The 17,461-nt window shown below is 42.1% G+C and overlaps 1 protein-coding gene across 5 annotated transcripts in view; it reads right to left on the bottom strand.

Annotated features, from left to right (window-relative positions):
* The window catches only part of PDE7B (phosphodiesterase 7B), a 179,731-nt gene that overhangs the window by 81,197 nt on the left and 81,073 nt on the right, over nt 1-17,461 (bottom strand). The window contains exon 1 of one of the 5 annotated variants that reach the window (XM_042795589.1): nt 2,357-2,752. The exons of the other annotated variants lie outside the window; for them this stretch is intronic. Within the exon in view, the coding sequence (XP_042651523.1) occupies nt 2,357-2,594 (238 nt within the window). The 5' untranslated portion in view covers nt 2,595-2,752. Of the gene's footprint in view, nt 1-2,356; nt 2,753-17,461 lie in introns of those variants that run through there. 5 annotated transcript variants of the gene reach the window in all.

Consider the following 17,461-nt stretch of genomic DNA (forward strand, 5'->3'; position numbering starts at 1 on the left):
ATAAACATGAAGCTGAGTGCCTCATACTACTGATCCTTCTGAATTGTTATCTTTTCTTCCCATTTCTGCATTCTTTGATTTTGCACTTAAATAAGTATACTAGATTTCAGCATTTACTGGTTTTCCCACATACTCCTATGTACTTAAAGTGACTAAAATGAAACCACAAGAGGGAAAACTACTAGGATGACTGTTGCTGAGGAGGAAAAACCAGCAACCCAGGTCTGGTTCACTCAAACTGTCTAATGATTCGTATTTAAAGTGTTGAGAGTTAACACTCATGTTCTGCTCTGATCTGTACTGGTGCAAGTCAACTGAGCTTATGAAATAGCATCTGGCAGCATGAAGAGGACTGTCCCTTCACAGGATACGAGTAATAGCCACTTGAGTAAATGCAAGTTACTCATATCCTGCTAGTGGACTAATATGCCTCTGTACATTCATGCACATTTTTAGTTGCCTCCAGGAATCTGAAGGCGAATCTCATTTGTTACCTAATGAAACTAATTTCACCAGATATAACACAAGCATACTGAAAAACCACTATTACTCATACATGAGTGTAACCAATACAGCATTGCTTAAGTTCTGTTTGACTAGGGTCCATCTCTGAACACTCACCATTCACCACACAAACCTCAATCTCCCTGGTTGGCTACGGTACATACCCAGCTGATTTGCTCTAAGTCTTAAAGAGCAATTTGACCTCCTCTTTCTTTATCCACAACACTCTTACTTACCATTCTTTTAAACTGAAGTGATTCCCGAAGAGTGAGGTGGCAGGTTATACATCTTCCTCAGGGCCTGAGAACTTACTTTCCCTTTTCCAAAACAGAACCAAACCATGCTTTTCCTAGTTTAACTGCAAACACCTGAAGTAACGGACATACAATGACCAACCAGCCAACCTTGGTGGGCATCCAAAAGTGATACATATAGTTACTGTTACTTACTACTAATGTTTATATATACTGTTACACACACAGAAAATACATACATACACACACGTACCTTGAAATACCCGTAATGAGGTTATTCTACATAAAAAAATAAATTATTCTGATACAAAATACTGTAAATTATAGGTCTCGCTAAAGGGAATGGCAAAGGAAGATTAAGGCATAAACTTTGAAGACTGAATGCACTGGAAGAGTTTAGTGACCAGGTTGCAGAGTTGAGATATTCCAGAGTTCTGAAGAAACAGCAGTTTCAGTAACTCTAAGTCACAGTAGTATGACGACAGGAGAATAAAAAAATCATCAAGTGATACTGAAACAACTGTAGGCCTATGAGCCTGACTTCAACAGAAGCTGAGAGGTTTTAAAGAACACAAGAGGCTACCTCCATCAGAAGGCAAGAGGTGTTGAACCATAAGCAACGTGGAGCATGGGACAAGGTGCAGTATCAACTGATCTGAAGTACCATGCTAGCATGACAACTCATTTCCACCTAATGAAAATTCAAGATGTCTAACCTGGACTTCCATAAAGCCATTGATACGGTGCCATATGGCTCCATGACTGTTAGTGACTTAGGAAAAAAGGCAAGATTTATACAGTTAATAAATCTTGTCAGGCAAGATTTATACAGTTAATAAAAAAAAAAAAGCATGTGCACTTTAGCCAGTAATATACCACGTTCAAAGAGAATGCAGTGTGATGGGGCAGGGTTACTCCGAGCACGGGTCTCAAGTTTTTAAGACTGGCAGCTCACGACACACAGGCCGTAAGGCTGTCGCTCCGCTCTGCTGATGGGAAGCGTGGGGAGATCATGTGGAAGGAGCCCAGCAGAAAGATCAGGGCAAAGTTTGGCGGCGTGAGAAGAGAGGCCGTGCGCTTAGAAAGCTCCACCGAGAACAACCGGGGGAGCCCTGGGCGCTGGGGCGGGCGCACACACACCCCCCCCCCCCCCCCTCCGGCACCCTGACCGCGGGGCTGCCGCTGCGGAGCTCGGTGCGGGCCGGGGAGAGGCTCCCCAGCCCCGGCACCGAGCGCAGCTGCCCGGGCTCAGGTCTGCCTCAAAGCCGCGGAGCTGCTTGCTCGGGCTTTTAGCTGAGCTTTTATCACCCCGCTCACAGAAGCGCGCAAACAGACCGCACGGGAGAGCGCCGTCAGCAAATGGGACTCGGCTTCCAGGCCCGGCGGAAACTCCGCGTGTGCGTGTGGTGTCCGCGGGGGGAGAGAGGGAGAGCTGCCAAAAGCACGTTTTGAAACCCGGGCGCCCGTCGGGCAACGCTCCCCGGCCCCGCGCCCTTCCAACCCGCGCCGGCTCCGGCCGCGGCTCCCCGCCACCCCCGGGCCCCCGCCGCCTTTGCCCCCCCCGGCTCCCCCAAGCAGCAGGGTGGGGGGAAACCTACCTGCCGAACCGCCCAGGGCATCCTCGCTCTCCAAACCCCCTCTGTGCTTCGCCCCGCGGAGCTCGCCCTTGGATTTCCAAACGAGTTTTACCATCTTGATCATCTCGGGCAAGTCCCAGGCCAGGGTCCCCTGCTGATAACCGGGCAGGCTGCCCATGGGAAAGGGCACCGGCTCTTCCCCCGTCCTCCTCCGCCTGCCCGGCTCCGCCGCGGGGAAGAAGCGCTCCAGCACCGGCATCCTGGCCGCAGCCACCCCCCGGCCCGAGCAGCCGCGATGGGCATCCAGAGCGGGGCGGGGGCGCCCGGCCGCCCACCCGCGCAGGGGGCGCGCCCCCCCGGCTCCTGCCCCGCGCTGCGGGCGCGGAAGGACGGGGCGCCGGGCTGCGGGCTTGCGGCCGCCGCGCTCGCCGCCCGGCCGGCCTCTGCGCGCCCTCAGCCCGCCGCCAGGCGCCGGCAGCCGGGGCGAAGCGGCTGGCGGGCAGGCGCGGAGCCGCCGCTCATGCCGGCGCGGCGCCGAGCCCCGGGGGCGGGGGCGGGGGCTCGGGCCGCTGCTGCCGGCGGCGCGGAGCGGAGCGGCGCGGGGGCTGGCGCGGCCCCGTCAGCGGCAGCCGGGGACAGCGGGGCTGGGCGGGCAGGGCCGCCCCTCCGCGCCGTAAGGAAGGGGGCAGGGTGGAGGCGGTTTGACTTTACGCCGGCCGGGGTGCCATGGGGGAGCCCCCACCGCCGCCCCTCCGCCTTCCTGCGCGCGGGGCGCCCCGCGTGCGTTTTGGCCTCTGGGTCAAACCCCGGCGTAACCTCGGCTGCCGGGCGGAGAGGCGGCGATTCACGTCCCGCCGCTCGCGGCGAGGGCCGGGAGCGGGGCACGAGTCCGCGGGCGGCGTTCGTGTGTCGCGCCTGTCTGTCGTGTCCGTCGTCGTGTGTCCCGCCGCCCCGTCCCCCGTGTCGTATCGTGTCCCGTCGCCCCCCCCTCCCCTCCCCCGCCTCCACCGCTTTCGGACGCCAACCCGAGGGAAAGTACCCACAGCGAGCGGGCAGAAGGGCAGCGGAGGTGCCGGCGCCTGACGGGTCGGAGAGGAAGGAGTTGCTGAACTCACGGGTTTGGGGAGGGCGCGGGGTCTGCCCCGCGCGTCCTCAGCGCTTGGGCCGCAAAGCGCCACCTGAGCGGGTTCACGTCAGGACACTGCCTGGTGGCAGCGATCACTCACGGACGCCAACGAGGAGACAATTACTCATCTCTAATCTTTAAAAACAAGGCAAAGCCGCGCTTCTCACTGTCTCACGCAGAAGTGAGGTGCTGGGGCTCTGCAGCCCTGAGCGAGTCCACCCGTGGGCTTGTTGGCTGCCTTCAGCCAGGCACCGCAGCAGCACCCGCCCCTTCCCCGAGATCCCTGCCTGAGGGGGCGACCTTGCGATTTTCAGAACTTTTATTTTGCCTTTATATAATACATTCCTTTATAGCCCCTGCTGTTGGTACTGGTCTGTCCTTTAGCTGTTAGTTTACGGAGCGCACAGCAGAGGGGTGGAGGGTGAGCTCTTCTACCAGCACTCAGTTTTCCATGAAATTGCAGAAGACTTACTTAATGGGATTTCAGTGGGCATTATATTTCCTAGCATGCATAGTAATACATTTGTCTTCTCTGGGTTACACTCAATGTTCTGCCTTTTCTCCAGATGGAAAAATAAACTGGCAAAGAAGCAGGATCTTCCTTCACAGAGGAAGAGGAGCCAAGAAAATGGACTGAACGTTAACCAACACCCTTACATGTAGAAAACAGAGCGCACAAGCCTTTCCTCCTCATGCCAACATCAGCAGGAGCAGTGTGCTGTTCCCTCTGCTCTAGGATCCTCTGCCTTGCTTATCTTAGTGGTCCCACCTCAAACTGACAACTCTAATGCTTTCCAAAAACTAGCCCTATTTTGACTGCACGCTGTAGTGCCATGCTATTAGCATATTATGCTTTCAGGTGGCTCTGTCTCAAGAACTGTGAAGCGCTTCCAAAGCATTATACTATTGTTGTACTGTTACTTTGCAGAGTCCTTAGCATCAGGATATCCTGACTCGGAACAAAGGGGTTAAGAACAAAGAAAACAAATAGATGATGTGCAGTACAGCAGCACAAGCATTAACGCATTCATACAATCTATGGTTATAGTTTTGTGGGAAGGCAAATGTTTTTGTTTTAAAGTTCACGTGGGTTCTTGTGATATTTTAGGTTTTTCATATTAATGCGTGTTGTGCCATTGCTGTTTAAATAGATGTTCCTGTTAGAGAGGGATAAACTAGGCAACTGAAGTCCAAAAGACTTAGAAGACTACTGGCCGAGTTAAACCTTACACCCCAACTACTTCATTTTGGCTTTGAGCTACAAGGAGTTGCAGTAACTTTTTTCAGTTATTGTTTTTCCTCTTTGTTTACCTCTGCACTTCTGCTCCCAGCTGGGGCAAGGAGCAGAAGTGCCAGAACAGTGTGGAAGAAAGGCTATCCCTGTGGCATTTCCAGCTTCCCTGGGTGCAAAAAATACCAGACAACACAGAAGAGAATGTATTCACAGATGTCCATCCCAATTTTTAGATGAATATCTGAATATTTAAGTGCTTAAGCAAACTTAGCCACCAACCCTCTTGATAGCAACAATAGCAATCTTCTGAGTTTTCAGAATCTACCCTACCTTTTTATATCCTTAAAACTGTGAAAAGTTCTGTGCCACCTGTAGTTGGGTCACTTGGGTATGTACCTACCTTGTGGATAGGATCAGGCAGTCAGAATCAAAGCGTTAATTGTGTTTGTTTTCACTTACAGTTCTACAGGTGCAAAGCATGAAGCCAGTCAAAAAACCAAACAAACTGAAACTGATCTGTTGCTGTTAGTTTTAGTAGTTCAAGAAGCTAAGTTCAAGAAGTAATAAACCTAGCAGATGGTATGTATTTTTTCTGCGAAAACCAGTGTCAAATGAAAGCAACTTCTCTAGATAGCTTGGAGTTTGTTTGTTTGTTTGTTTTCTTGTTGTTTGTTTGTTTGTTTTTGGCTCCTCCCCCCCACCTCTCTTCTGGCCAGTTTAAGGATCAGCAGTGGCGAATGAAAGAAAATAAATTGTTTAAAAAAATGTTGTGTGGCATTAATGAGTATGCACATTTTATGCTTACTGAACTTGTGCTTCACAGTTGTACTACAATTCAGTGATTACTTATCCTTAATTCATCCAAGATTTTACTGTTACTGATTGACTTTCCTTTTGTCTTTTTTTGTTATAGGAATGGATCCAGATAAGAGCTGCTCACAGGAAAGCCTGGAAGATCTATATTTGATTATGAGGTTTCCAGCATCAAAAATCAGCTGCAGCATCACTCTCAGAGACTTTAAAGAGACAAAACGCTCAGATTTTGCAAGTTCTCTTTTTCTCTGACTTCAGTTGTGCTGTGATGATTTGTCCAACTTGAAGATGTGACCTCAACATAACGCTTTTCATTGCGCTTGAGAAAAGCCATCAGAATTAAAACATAACATACTCCTACACAGCAATGTACCCAGCCATTTGTGACTGCATTTTGAACAGTCCTTGAGCAAGCTCGGCTCATGTAAAACTCCTCTTCTGCATTCTCACTTCCAGCCAGACTTGAAGGAAGTCTTTCAACAGAGATGGATGGCTTTATTGCTACTATCTGCATTTCTTTCCAACTCCAAGTCAAAGCAGCTTAAGTGATTACAAGAGAAATATAAATGTATTAGCTCTGGCCCTTGTTCATCCTGAGAAGCAATGCCAATGAAAAGGCAAACGAAGTCATCTGAAAACCTGACAAGGCAGTGCATATTTTCTCAGGTAGACACGAGAACTGGAAACAACATAAGGAGAGGGATATTGTGGTGGGAGAAAAGGGAAGGGAGTAAGCTGACAGATTAATAGCTGGTGTTTCATAATTGGTGTCTCTTAAAAAGCTTTACTTGTTTGCTTATTCACTCCAAAGTTATGTACTAGGAGCAGCAGCAGCAGCATTGCATGCCAGATGGTAGAGGAAGTGCCTCGTGTATCTTTCCAGTCTATGGAAGCCTGCAGGGCCGTTGTTAACCCACTGCTCTGGTTTTCATTGCAATTCCCTTTCTTCCCCTTTTTTCTTTTCCTTCCTTCAAAGAAAATGGAGGGAGGGGGAAAGAAGGAAAAAAAAAAAAAAAAAAAAAAAAAGAAGCCATGGTTTAAACTGGCAATAGCACCATCCTTTTGGCTTTGAGCTACCCTGTCCTGTGCCAAATATACTGTCTCCAGCAGCTCTCCCACAACAAATCAGTCCAGACACACAAAAGCTGTAAAAAAAGAATGGTGAAGAAAGATCCTTGATTCTCCCCCTCTACCCCCCCAGCCTTTTCCTTTTGCTTCCCTCCCCAAGCTTCATTCCCCAGCAATGACCTCCTGCTTGCCAGTGCTGTAAGTGATACTGGGACCTCCAGCCTGCAACATTGCTGACAGCTTCCTCAGAGTACAGGCGTCTTTGCCTTTCTGTATTAACAGGGCATTGTAAAGGAGAAGTTATATTCTATTATTCCTCTCACTTCTATCTGATAGCCGATGTTTGAAAAAATGGCTCATAAATTAGTAAAGTGGCAGATTCATTACTATTGGAAACTTTGTCTATTCTTTCAGCTAACTCACACCACTGCATTGTGTCACGACTTACAAAGAGTCCATTCCCAAACAGACACCTGAAAAGATTTGATATTGTGTATTTATACAGTATGTTCTTAAAAAAAAAAAAAAGGAAAACTACTACCACCAATTTTTTTAAGTGCTTAGCAAACATTAAGTACTCCAAATGTAGAGACCAGTTTCAAAGACTATCAGATAGTGATTTTTAGAAAGTGTAAAGCACATGTCTTTAGACAGCACTTATTAGCAGAATCATCTTAAATCAGTAGTCACTTATGAAAAGTATGCCTTTGCCTCTGTCCTAGGGGTCACAGACTCATTCAGAGACAACAGGCTATGCCATTGCATTGGGTTAGAACCAAGTGATGACACCATCACTGAGATCAAGTTTTAGAAGGCATCAGAAGTGTGATGTGAATTTAAGATAAAAGGGAAGATTGGGAAGGCTGGGGCAAAGTCCTTACATGTAAAGTAAAAAACAAACAAACAAACAAACAAAAGGTGCTGCATATTTGCAGGGCAACCTAAAAGGAGCAACAGAGAAAATGAGAATGCGAGTGAGTAACTTTTAGAAAGGACGAAGGAATAGAGTGCCTGAGAAACTTGGAGAATAGGATAGTTGAAACATAAGCAGGCAGAGTTATGCAGAGTTTGCAAGAATTTTTTTAATGACCTCCTGGAAGGTTTCTTTCATTGCTTTAAAAAATCATAGTATAATTTTCTTATTCTTTGCCCCACATTTGTCTCATTCCAGATGTCTATTATTTTTAATTGTATTATTACTAATAAGAACAATTACTCTTATTTATCTCTATCACTGCAATTACTTTATTAAATATGAATAATTTTATTTTTATTTGGGGACAGTTACTATGTCTTTGTTCTAGACTGGACATACCAAATTCTATAAACTCTATCTCAGAACTTTTTTCCCCAACCCTGACATCATTTTAATATTTTTACTATGAATTCTCAACAATTTACTAACTTTTTTTTTTTTAATGCATGCTCAAGGCACACAGTAGGAGATTTTTTTATCTGCTGCCATCTCACTGTCAAGAGTAGTGAAATGAATTTCTAAGGGAATGCTAAGATGTACTATTTGTTATTGTCTGAGCTGCACACAGCATCACTCCTTGAGAGTCTCACCTACTGGAAAATGTTGAAGACAGGTTGGTATTCTATGGGTTCACAGTAATCTTTTGGTTGTTGTTGTCAGTCAATCAGACTCCTTGGAAAAAGGTTCTGGAAACAGAAAAGTGAGGATTGCCTGAGTTCTGTAGGGCAAGGAGCCAATTCCTTTTTCTTTCTTAGCACATATGAGATAGCACATTTTTATGATTAACAATTTGTACTACTAACTAAGCAAAAATGCTTGTGGTAAAGGAATAAACAGAAGTCCATAACTAATTGGAAACAGTAAGGTTGTGTAATTTTTCCATTGCCTGCTCTGGAAAATTAAAAGTTCAGCATACTGCGTCTGATGCATAAAATATCCACAGTACACGGTGAAATTCTATGTGGATTTAAAGGAAATAACAGATTACAGATAATAGACTTATCTCACCTTAATAAACCCTAATAAGAAAATAATAATTATAAGCTGAAGGAGAAGTAGGAAAGGAATTGCCAGCACTATATTTAAGTGTGTTGCACAGTCTATTTGATGGACTCTATTAGTTTATCTCGTCTCTTAATTCTTAAAAAGTCAAAAGCTTTAAGAATAATTAATTGCCATCCCAAAAGAAGATGTTATACTGTGATCACTGGAACGGTTTTGCAACAGATGCTCAATAATGGACTAGGGTAATGGAGGGGGAGCTTAAGAACGCTGCACCTAATTGAAAATGTAGGTAAAAATCAGGTAGGTAGAAAATAACAACCTATTATGTGAGACAGTGGAAATGCTAGTCAAATAACCCCATGACAAGAATAACTGCTGCATCCTGCAGGATTCCTTTTTGTGAATAGGTAAAAAAAAGACTGAATAGAAGAAGGGACTAACCAGATGAGAGACATGTACCTGCTAAATACATAACTAATATTAAAATAACTGGATAGTCTTAATGAATTCAGAAGGTTACTTCTGTCTTTAAAACTGACCGTGTGCATACATATTTTCTCATCTGGAACATAGTATCTAAAAATTAGGGCAGCGTTTTGAAAGATGAGAGATGCGCCACATTTGAAATGTTTCTTCTTCCACCCATTACCTTAATGAGATGGCATGAGTGGTTGTATAACCTATAGTATCCTTGCCCCTTATGGTGCATGGAAAAGACTTGCAACTATGATTTTATCTTTTCCTGTCTTTTGGAATTATAAAAATAAAGTTAGTGGCTGAAAAATCTGTGTTAAGTGATATCTAGTTTAAATTTTTGACAAAGAAGGCATAGTATAGTAGGAATAAATGGGACATAAATATAATGATAAATATAGAGGAATAACATGGCTTGCTTCTTCATTTGTAGATCAGATATCACAAGGTATAATAACTTAGTTTTTCCTTTTACCTTTCAAAATGGAGAGGAAATAATGTTTGATTGGGAAAAGAAGCACTATTTAAAATAAAATTAATACATATTTCTTAACTTTTAAATCCTGTTAGATATTTGATGGCTGCACATACTAATATTGCAGAGTATCTACTCCTTTTTATTCTTCAGGTTTTGTCTTTCTGACTTTAATAATTCATGGTGAATTTGTCTCTGTGTGTAATCTCATTTAGACCCTATAATGAGCATTGGGATGGCATAGGTTAGAGATAGGCCTTGTGCAGACCTCTCCAAAATTTATTCCTATTTGCAATGCAAGAGTAAAGTAATACAACTGAATTGGATTTTGCCCAATGCCATGTACATTCTAACTGCAGACTTATTAGTAGCAGTGATTAAATAAGCTTGGTACTGTGGTTAGGTTGAATACCTGTGCCACTAAATTATAGCAGAACAGATACAGATGTGTATTTTGGATTAACTATTTATGGTACTCAAGTACCATTTCTACATTTATGCTCATGCTGTAATCACACTTTGTGTGTCTTTATTCTGTCTTGCACATCAGCCTTCTGATGATGTGCACACTCTGAAGATGAGGTTATTTGCCCTCTCACAGAAGTGCTACGGATTCATTTCGCTCTTTGCATCTTGCATGACAGCAGCGTGTGCAGTTTGCTGCGGGGATGGACAGGAGCTACCACTGGGAAGTCGTGGGAAAGGTCTAACAATGATGCACAAACATCCTAGTGATAAACTAAACTCCTTCTGACCTAGTTTCTCATGACTGCAAAATCAGGCCATATTTACTGTAATCAAGATCTTTGCATTTCTTACAAATGCATTTGTATAAATGTAGCTCCACTGATATGAGCAGTTTTGGAGCTCTGCTGTCACCCCTGGGCTGGCATTTTATTACTCTGCTACCAAAACCCATTGATAATCACTCAAAATCATGTTGGTTCTTTTCTTCAGTACAGCTTCCACTTGAAATGTAGTCTTGCTGATGATGCTGCAGAGAGAAAATACTCTGAGTAGATAGCCTGGGAGGAGAAGCTATCTATAACTGGTTAAAGGCATCCACTAGATCTACAGATGGAGGGGAGGCTTTCTGGAAAAACTGTTTCTCTCAGATGTATTTGGGCAGGCTGCTCTCAGTAATTCAGTTCCAGCTGAAGTATGCTTTCCAAGATATCCTGACCATATGTAAAACCATAAATGTTTTCCAATGTTTCCTAAGATATCTGTTACGACTTTTTTTTTTTTTTTTTCTCAATCCAGGCAATCACACATCATTCTGCAGGGCTCTGCACAGCTCTTATGATAGCAGTATTCATTTAGATACACAGTGATTGTAAGATACATTATTTTTAAAAAATCCATACTAGATCAAAAGCTTAGTAAAAAAAGAAAAGCATTCAGGATATTTTGATAAGATGGTCATGCAAATACTATATTGTATGCATATTTTTTTCCCAGACCTTAGTCACACATCAGAATGTGAGCTTTGGTCATCCATACACATCTCTTTCCATCAGTAGCAATGAGATTTTGGAACTTTTCAGGTGGGATAGTCAGGACAAAATTTGTCTCCCTTTCACTACCTGTTCAATAATAGGGACTATATTTGCCTGTGCTTGACCTATTTTTCTGAGGTCTGCAATATCATATGCCAAGTCAATTACAAGATATCACTGGTTACTTAGTCTCACAGTTTGAAGACTTTTGGGTTACTCTCTTTAGCTTGCCTTCTGCTGACAGCGATCCTCTAGAAACAACAACAAAACCATTTTCAGCCACTTCTGGGTGGGACGAGAGAGATAAACATAAGTGTGATTGCTCCAACAAAGTTTTTCTCCCACCCACAGTTGCAGTCTGAAGATGCTTAATTCAGAAACCAAGCTTAGATCCTAAGAATGACAGGCACCATCTTCTCAGTATAAGCGCAGGCTTGGCAAAGAGTCACCCTTTTTTTGACGTCTGCAAAATTCTGATCACATTCAGAGAAGCTGACTGAAGGAGACTGATGTGTGTCTCCATTAGCCAAGGAAAGAAGATTTTGGTGCCCAAGGGAGCACTGAACTTCCAAGGACAATTGTGCTCCCCAGTTCTGTATTCCACATTTTCCATACAGCTTTGGTCATGCTCTTGAGTGCTTTGAAAAGTGGAGATGTTACAGAGTGTTTGTTACTGTGTCCCAAAATCAGAGTTAAAAAAAAAGCCAAAACGATGGTCTAGTTTATCTTCTTGCTAATGTTGGCTTGTTTTTAATGGAGTACTATGCATATACTAAACAAGTAAGATGATTTCTGTTATTTTTATCAGGAACTTTTTATGAACTTCAATGAAACCCATTACATAGTTTTTTCTGTTATTTTTAAAGTATAATATCAATGTTCAAGTAATACCAGATGAAACTTGTTTCAGCCACCATTAACTTTGGCTTTTCAGAAAGGGAAAGAAATCATCCAGTATTTCCAACTTCAGCTGGAACATTGGCACAGGAAACAATTTAGTGGGGTTAGCGTGCAAGGAAGTGATGTAACTTTTACCAGATTTTGTGACTGTGTGGAAAAAAGTCAAACATCAGTTGGCCTATCACCCTATTAAACACTGGTTTCATATGCCAGTGAATTGGAAAATGAACTGTATCTCCTTTGCTGACATTTGTCACCTACATCAGCTGTTTTTTTAATGTCTAAATCTCAGGTTTCCAACTGTGCCATCACATGTGCTTGTATAAGTCCAGTAGGAAATACTTATTTAAGTCTAATTTTTGCATGAACATAAACTTCCATTTCTAGTCACAGCATAAACAGAAGTGCATGCTCATCTAGGACTGCCTGCTGCTTCCTTACTATTTTCTTTTAAAAAGCACTGTTCCTGAGTTCAGAATACAATCGCTAACATAATAAAAATAATGTTAACAGTAGCAAGTTGGAAAGCAGAATTGGTTTTACGAAATGTCAGACTTTGTTTTTATTAGAAATTAGAAGTTAAAACCAAATGTCCATCAGGCAGAATTTAAAAATTTGCAGTGAATTACTTCTGAGAAAATATTTTTTTCCTTTTGATGTAATAAGTATTCTGTTGAGATAACTTCAAAACATTGCATTAGAATAACAGATCTTATAACCTGATATTTGAATAACATTTAACCTGGTATTTGAATAACATTTGAATAAACATGTTAGAATATTAAAGTCTAAATAAATTAACAAAACAATAGTGAAGGAAAATTACCAGAAAAGGTCAGAATGTAATGCTGGTTGTTTTCTCAACAAATGAGAAATGAGAAGCAACTTTCCTTCACAGGAAAAATGTTAATAAAAATATTTTTTTTAGGAAAAAAAATATAACACTTCCTTTTCTGAGGCAAAATTACTCCACTGAAAAAAATTCAGCTTGCTGTAGCTATCTTGTTGAACTTTTTCTATCTGCAAGTGTATGGAAACAAGAGCGAGCACTGGACAATGTGAATGCAAGAATGAGGATGCAGTTAGATAAAGAGCTCAGTGGCTTGCAGGTGTCTTGTATGTGCCACAGAAGAGAGAGGAACACCTGATAGCATCTCTGTAGCACTCAAACATCTTTGAACAAGAGTGGTAAAAAAAACAGCCTTGGGAGCTCTGCAATTAATGCCCTTTCCTGTGGCTGGTACCAATGGGATGTGATATACCGTGGTAAGAGGAAGTGGCAGAAATTTCCCTGTTGAAGCAATGTGAAACTATGGAGAGATAAACAGGAGAGAATGAATGGTAAAAGAGCTGTATACATTCAGTGACTGGTAGATATTTACTATGGCTACTTTTCTTCTATAAAAAAGATAGCGAAAGGAGCAGACTTTTATTAAGCAGACGATAGTTCATCTAGATAAGATGAAAAATGTTAAATCTGTAGATTATATATTTAAATCTTAAAGGCAAATAGAAGTTTTATTTATCATGTACATCAATTTTAGGTTATTTTTGTCATTTCCCTGCAGCATAAAGCCAAATATAACTTTCCTAATTGCTTTTTATTCTTTGCTACTGAATGCCAATATACCTCAGTGTGTATGTGGGAGTACAAATCATTCTGGATTAGATCAATTTCCTAACAGATGTTGGTGTGGTTGGAGCCTTGTTTTACTAGATGTTATACAAACAGGTCCTAATTATCATTCAAAGGTCAGTGTAAGAAACAGGGAGACTTTAAAAATGCTGAATTTACGTACCCAGCTTGGCTACTAACTTAAACAGAGAATGAGACAGTCACCAAGGGCACAATTCAAAGCACCAAAATAAACCTTCTACTCTCTGTCACCTTATCACAGGGCCTGTATCTTCCCTTTGACTCAAACAGGAGCCTTGGGAAAAGAGCTAGAAAATTTAACCAGGCAAGCTTTGTGCTGGTATTTGGGTAAGCTGCTTGCACCCCAACTTACAATAATGCACAGTGGAATAGCATTTGGCACAGACCAAACGCCCTAAATTATAACAATTTCTGTTTAACAATTGTTTAGTAGAATTTATCACACCTTTGGCAGAAATCCAAGCAACCAAACTTTCCTTCTTTTTGTTTTGAGGTTCAAAATGTTCCATTGCTTTCTAAATAAGTAAATATTGGAGTCAGCTGTGTGCCTCATTTTCTGCTGAGATCAGAAGTGGAAGGATGAGAACGGTGCGGAGGGTGCTACCCTTCAGTTGTTTCTAGGGAGGAGAATCTCATGAGAAAATTCTGATCTTAGGTTTTCTGTCTGAATTCCAAGATGCTAAGACAAATCAAAACAAGCATTTAAAATTTAAAATATTTTTCTGTTTTTATAAAATAGACACACCAAAGATTTTGAGGCTTGCCCGTTACCTCATTAAACATATCAGCAGTATTGCTTGGAAAGTATAGATTTTGCAAATTCAGACACTGAAGCTCAAGAAAACAGCAATGATAATGGATGTATGAATATTCATAAGTTAAGAGAATAAGCAAAATAGTCTTGTTTTCAGCAGTTTTCACAATATCTATTCTTATTTATGGGGTTTCACTCTATTAAGGGCATTCTCTACTTTCTTCTCTCCTTTATATGGTCCTTATGGGAAAATAAAGGAAAATGAGCTGTGCTTTTGTAATGGTTTTACATCTCTACAGATGTCAGCTCAGGATTATCCAAAAGATCTGTCACACATTACACATTCTCTTAAAAAGGAATGTACTTCTTTTCTGAACAGATACAAATTCAGCTACCTGGTCTATCACATTACCTGTGTGATACTAAGAAATGAGTTTTAAACACTTTGGTTTTATCTAACCTGCTTAAACTCAGGAGTTCCTCCTGGTTCCAGGGTTGGTGATGTGTGACAACTCAGGGCTGGGATGAGGTCTGGAGGCTACTTCTCTTTTCTCTCTTGCCTCCTGATTTCTCTGAGAAGTAGTCCAGGGATGTAAAGTGCAAAAGCACCATGCTGCACTGGATAATGTTGGTTGATAAGGAAACCAGAACTAAGTGGTTTGTCGCATCTTACACCAGCCACATTGTATAGCTTTAACTGTTTTCTTATGGCTAATTTGGGAATTGTGTTACCTTTCTTCAAAGGAAGGAAGCAAACAGAAATGTTAGGAATAATGAAGCTTTAGCACACTGTAGTGACAGAGGTCTTATACCTCTTCTTAGATACTTAGATGTACTTTTAAGAATCTGTCTCAAACATAGTTATTCTGGACTGGTCAAGATTTATAACTACCTGGTCACCCTCAGGGTTCAAGTGCAATTAGCAAGATGGTACAAATAACAAATACATGTTGAAATGTAACACTGTTAGCTAGGTTCAGAAATGGTGGTGTTTTTTTCAGGGTGTCAAGCAGGAGTTCATCACTTTGCAATGCCTGTGAGTCACGCCAGGTAGCACTGGCAGCCCTGCATGACCTTGCAGAGTGCTGTCTCCCCAGCTAGCCTCCAGGCCTCGGCGTCTTGGTTTGCAGGACGTCCGAGCAGCCTTCCCCTGGGCCAGCTGTGGGCAGGGACGCAGTGCTTGCAACCAGCCCTGAAGTCCTCAGCAGGTGCAGTGTTCCAGTGGTGTTAGACGTGTCCAGCTAAGTTATTGTCCAGTCCACTTATTATTGACAAAAAGTGTCTTGCATCTGCAGTTGCTTTTATTCTGAAGAAACATTTAAAAGGTAGTTTTTTGTCCATCCACATTTGAAAAATTTTTGTGTGTGTGTGTGTGCTTTTTTTTTCTTTTATTATTTGTGTTGTCTTGACAATAACATCTGGGCTATTAAGTGAGGGGACAGTTGCAATCTATGGTAATAGCTATAAGCTCTGCTGTTCACCCATGGCTGAAGTGTGAATACTACTGAAAAGTCTCAGCTGTAAATGCTGTTTGTATCTATGTAACTTGAATATATTTTGAGGGAAAATTTAAAATAATATTGTGGCCAAAGCAATGTTTTGGTCAGAAAAGTGAGATAAGGACCAGTTGTGTCCTCTTTCATAGCCACAACTAACAAAGGCCTCAGTTACTTTATAGCCTATATTGTTTGGGACAAGTCATTTCCCCTAATTCAACACAGGGCAGAGTGCTTCCCTAATTTATCTTTTATTTCACCCCCATCGTGACTAATGGATCCATTGAATGGTTACAGCTGGCAGCCACAGCCCACACTTGCAGCCTGCCCCACGTTGCGCAAAGCCCCGGGCCCGGTTGGAGGCCGAGATGCTCTGGAAGCGAGACATACTCAAAAATGGCCCTGCTTGGCCCATCACCAGCACTGCATGCTGCAGCACTGAAATCATCAGCAGCAGATCCTCGCCTTCCCACCTAAATACCAAAAAAGTACTGTTGATTTTGAGGCAAGCCAGTTTGCTCCTCATCGTTAAGTGAAGAGAAGTGCATCTCTTAGAGGAGCTAGCACTTAAACGCTTTTCAACATGAACTAAACTGTGTGAAGAGCTGTGAAAGAAAAAGAGAGGGAGGCAGAAATTCCTGTGTGTGATTTTTTTGCTCCAGCTGTGTGTGGCCTTGGGTGGGAAGAAGATCTTCCCATCCTGTCTAAAAGTAATGGTGTCTTGTTCCTGAGCAGAACTGATGTGCAGTAACAGAATTTGGAAAGTTGTCGTTCTGAATATCTGTAAGCAGTTTCCATGCATTTGTTTAACATAGGCTATTTTCCACATTACGGAAGATACTTGTTTCATGTTGCTGTTAAAAATTTACATAAAATTCCTCCAGCTGTACAACACTAAAAAGCATTTAAATGTATTAAATCCCTTTTCATTATGAATTAGTAGATTTTAAAACCTAGAAACAGCAGGTTTCTAAGAGGGCTGCTGATTTAGGTGTCCTGATTCCAGACAATCCAGTTAGAAGCATCCAAAACGAGTTGATTTTGAGGAACTGATGAATAAATATCATCTGACTAGGAAGGATATCTTTTTAATATGTTTCATGTTGGTATCATAAAATCATAGCCTGAGGTTTTAAGTTATGATGGAAAAGATATAATAGCTGAGGAAAAGGTATCATCGTTCCTTAAAGTGTCAGATTTCCTTTTTAAATATGTGGTATCATGTTTTTTGGTTGGATTAATTCCTCCTATGTGATTGGATATTATCTGCATTCACAGAGCATGTCCAATTTAGTGATTTTTCTCAACTATACCATGTAAAATGCCTTTTACATACACAATATAGTACCTTGCATTTGCCTAATATGGCACAATGAGCATTGTGTGTTTTCTAGAAAAAAATCCACTCCTAGTAATGCTCATGTATGTGGAGAAGGTATGTGTGCAGACCTAGAAAGACAAGGCAAACACACCCACTCCCACACATGCACATGTGGGGCACTGAGAATTAAAATCATAAATATCAAGCAATATGAGACTCTGTCTCTACACGTCTGGCTGAATTACCTGTGATTATTTTTAAAATATAGAAATTGGACACCAGTTGCCATCAAGTGTTTTAAAATTCCCTTAATTATTCTATAATCAGA

Source organism: Tyto alba, unplaced genomic scaffold (genome assembly GCF_018691265.1).
Source record: "Tyto alba isolate M040663 unplaced genomic scaffold, T.alba_DEE_v4.0 Super-Scaffold_22, whole genome shotgun sequence".
NCBI lineage: Eukaryota > Metazoa > Chordata > Aves > Strigiformes > Tytonidae > Tyto > Tyto alba.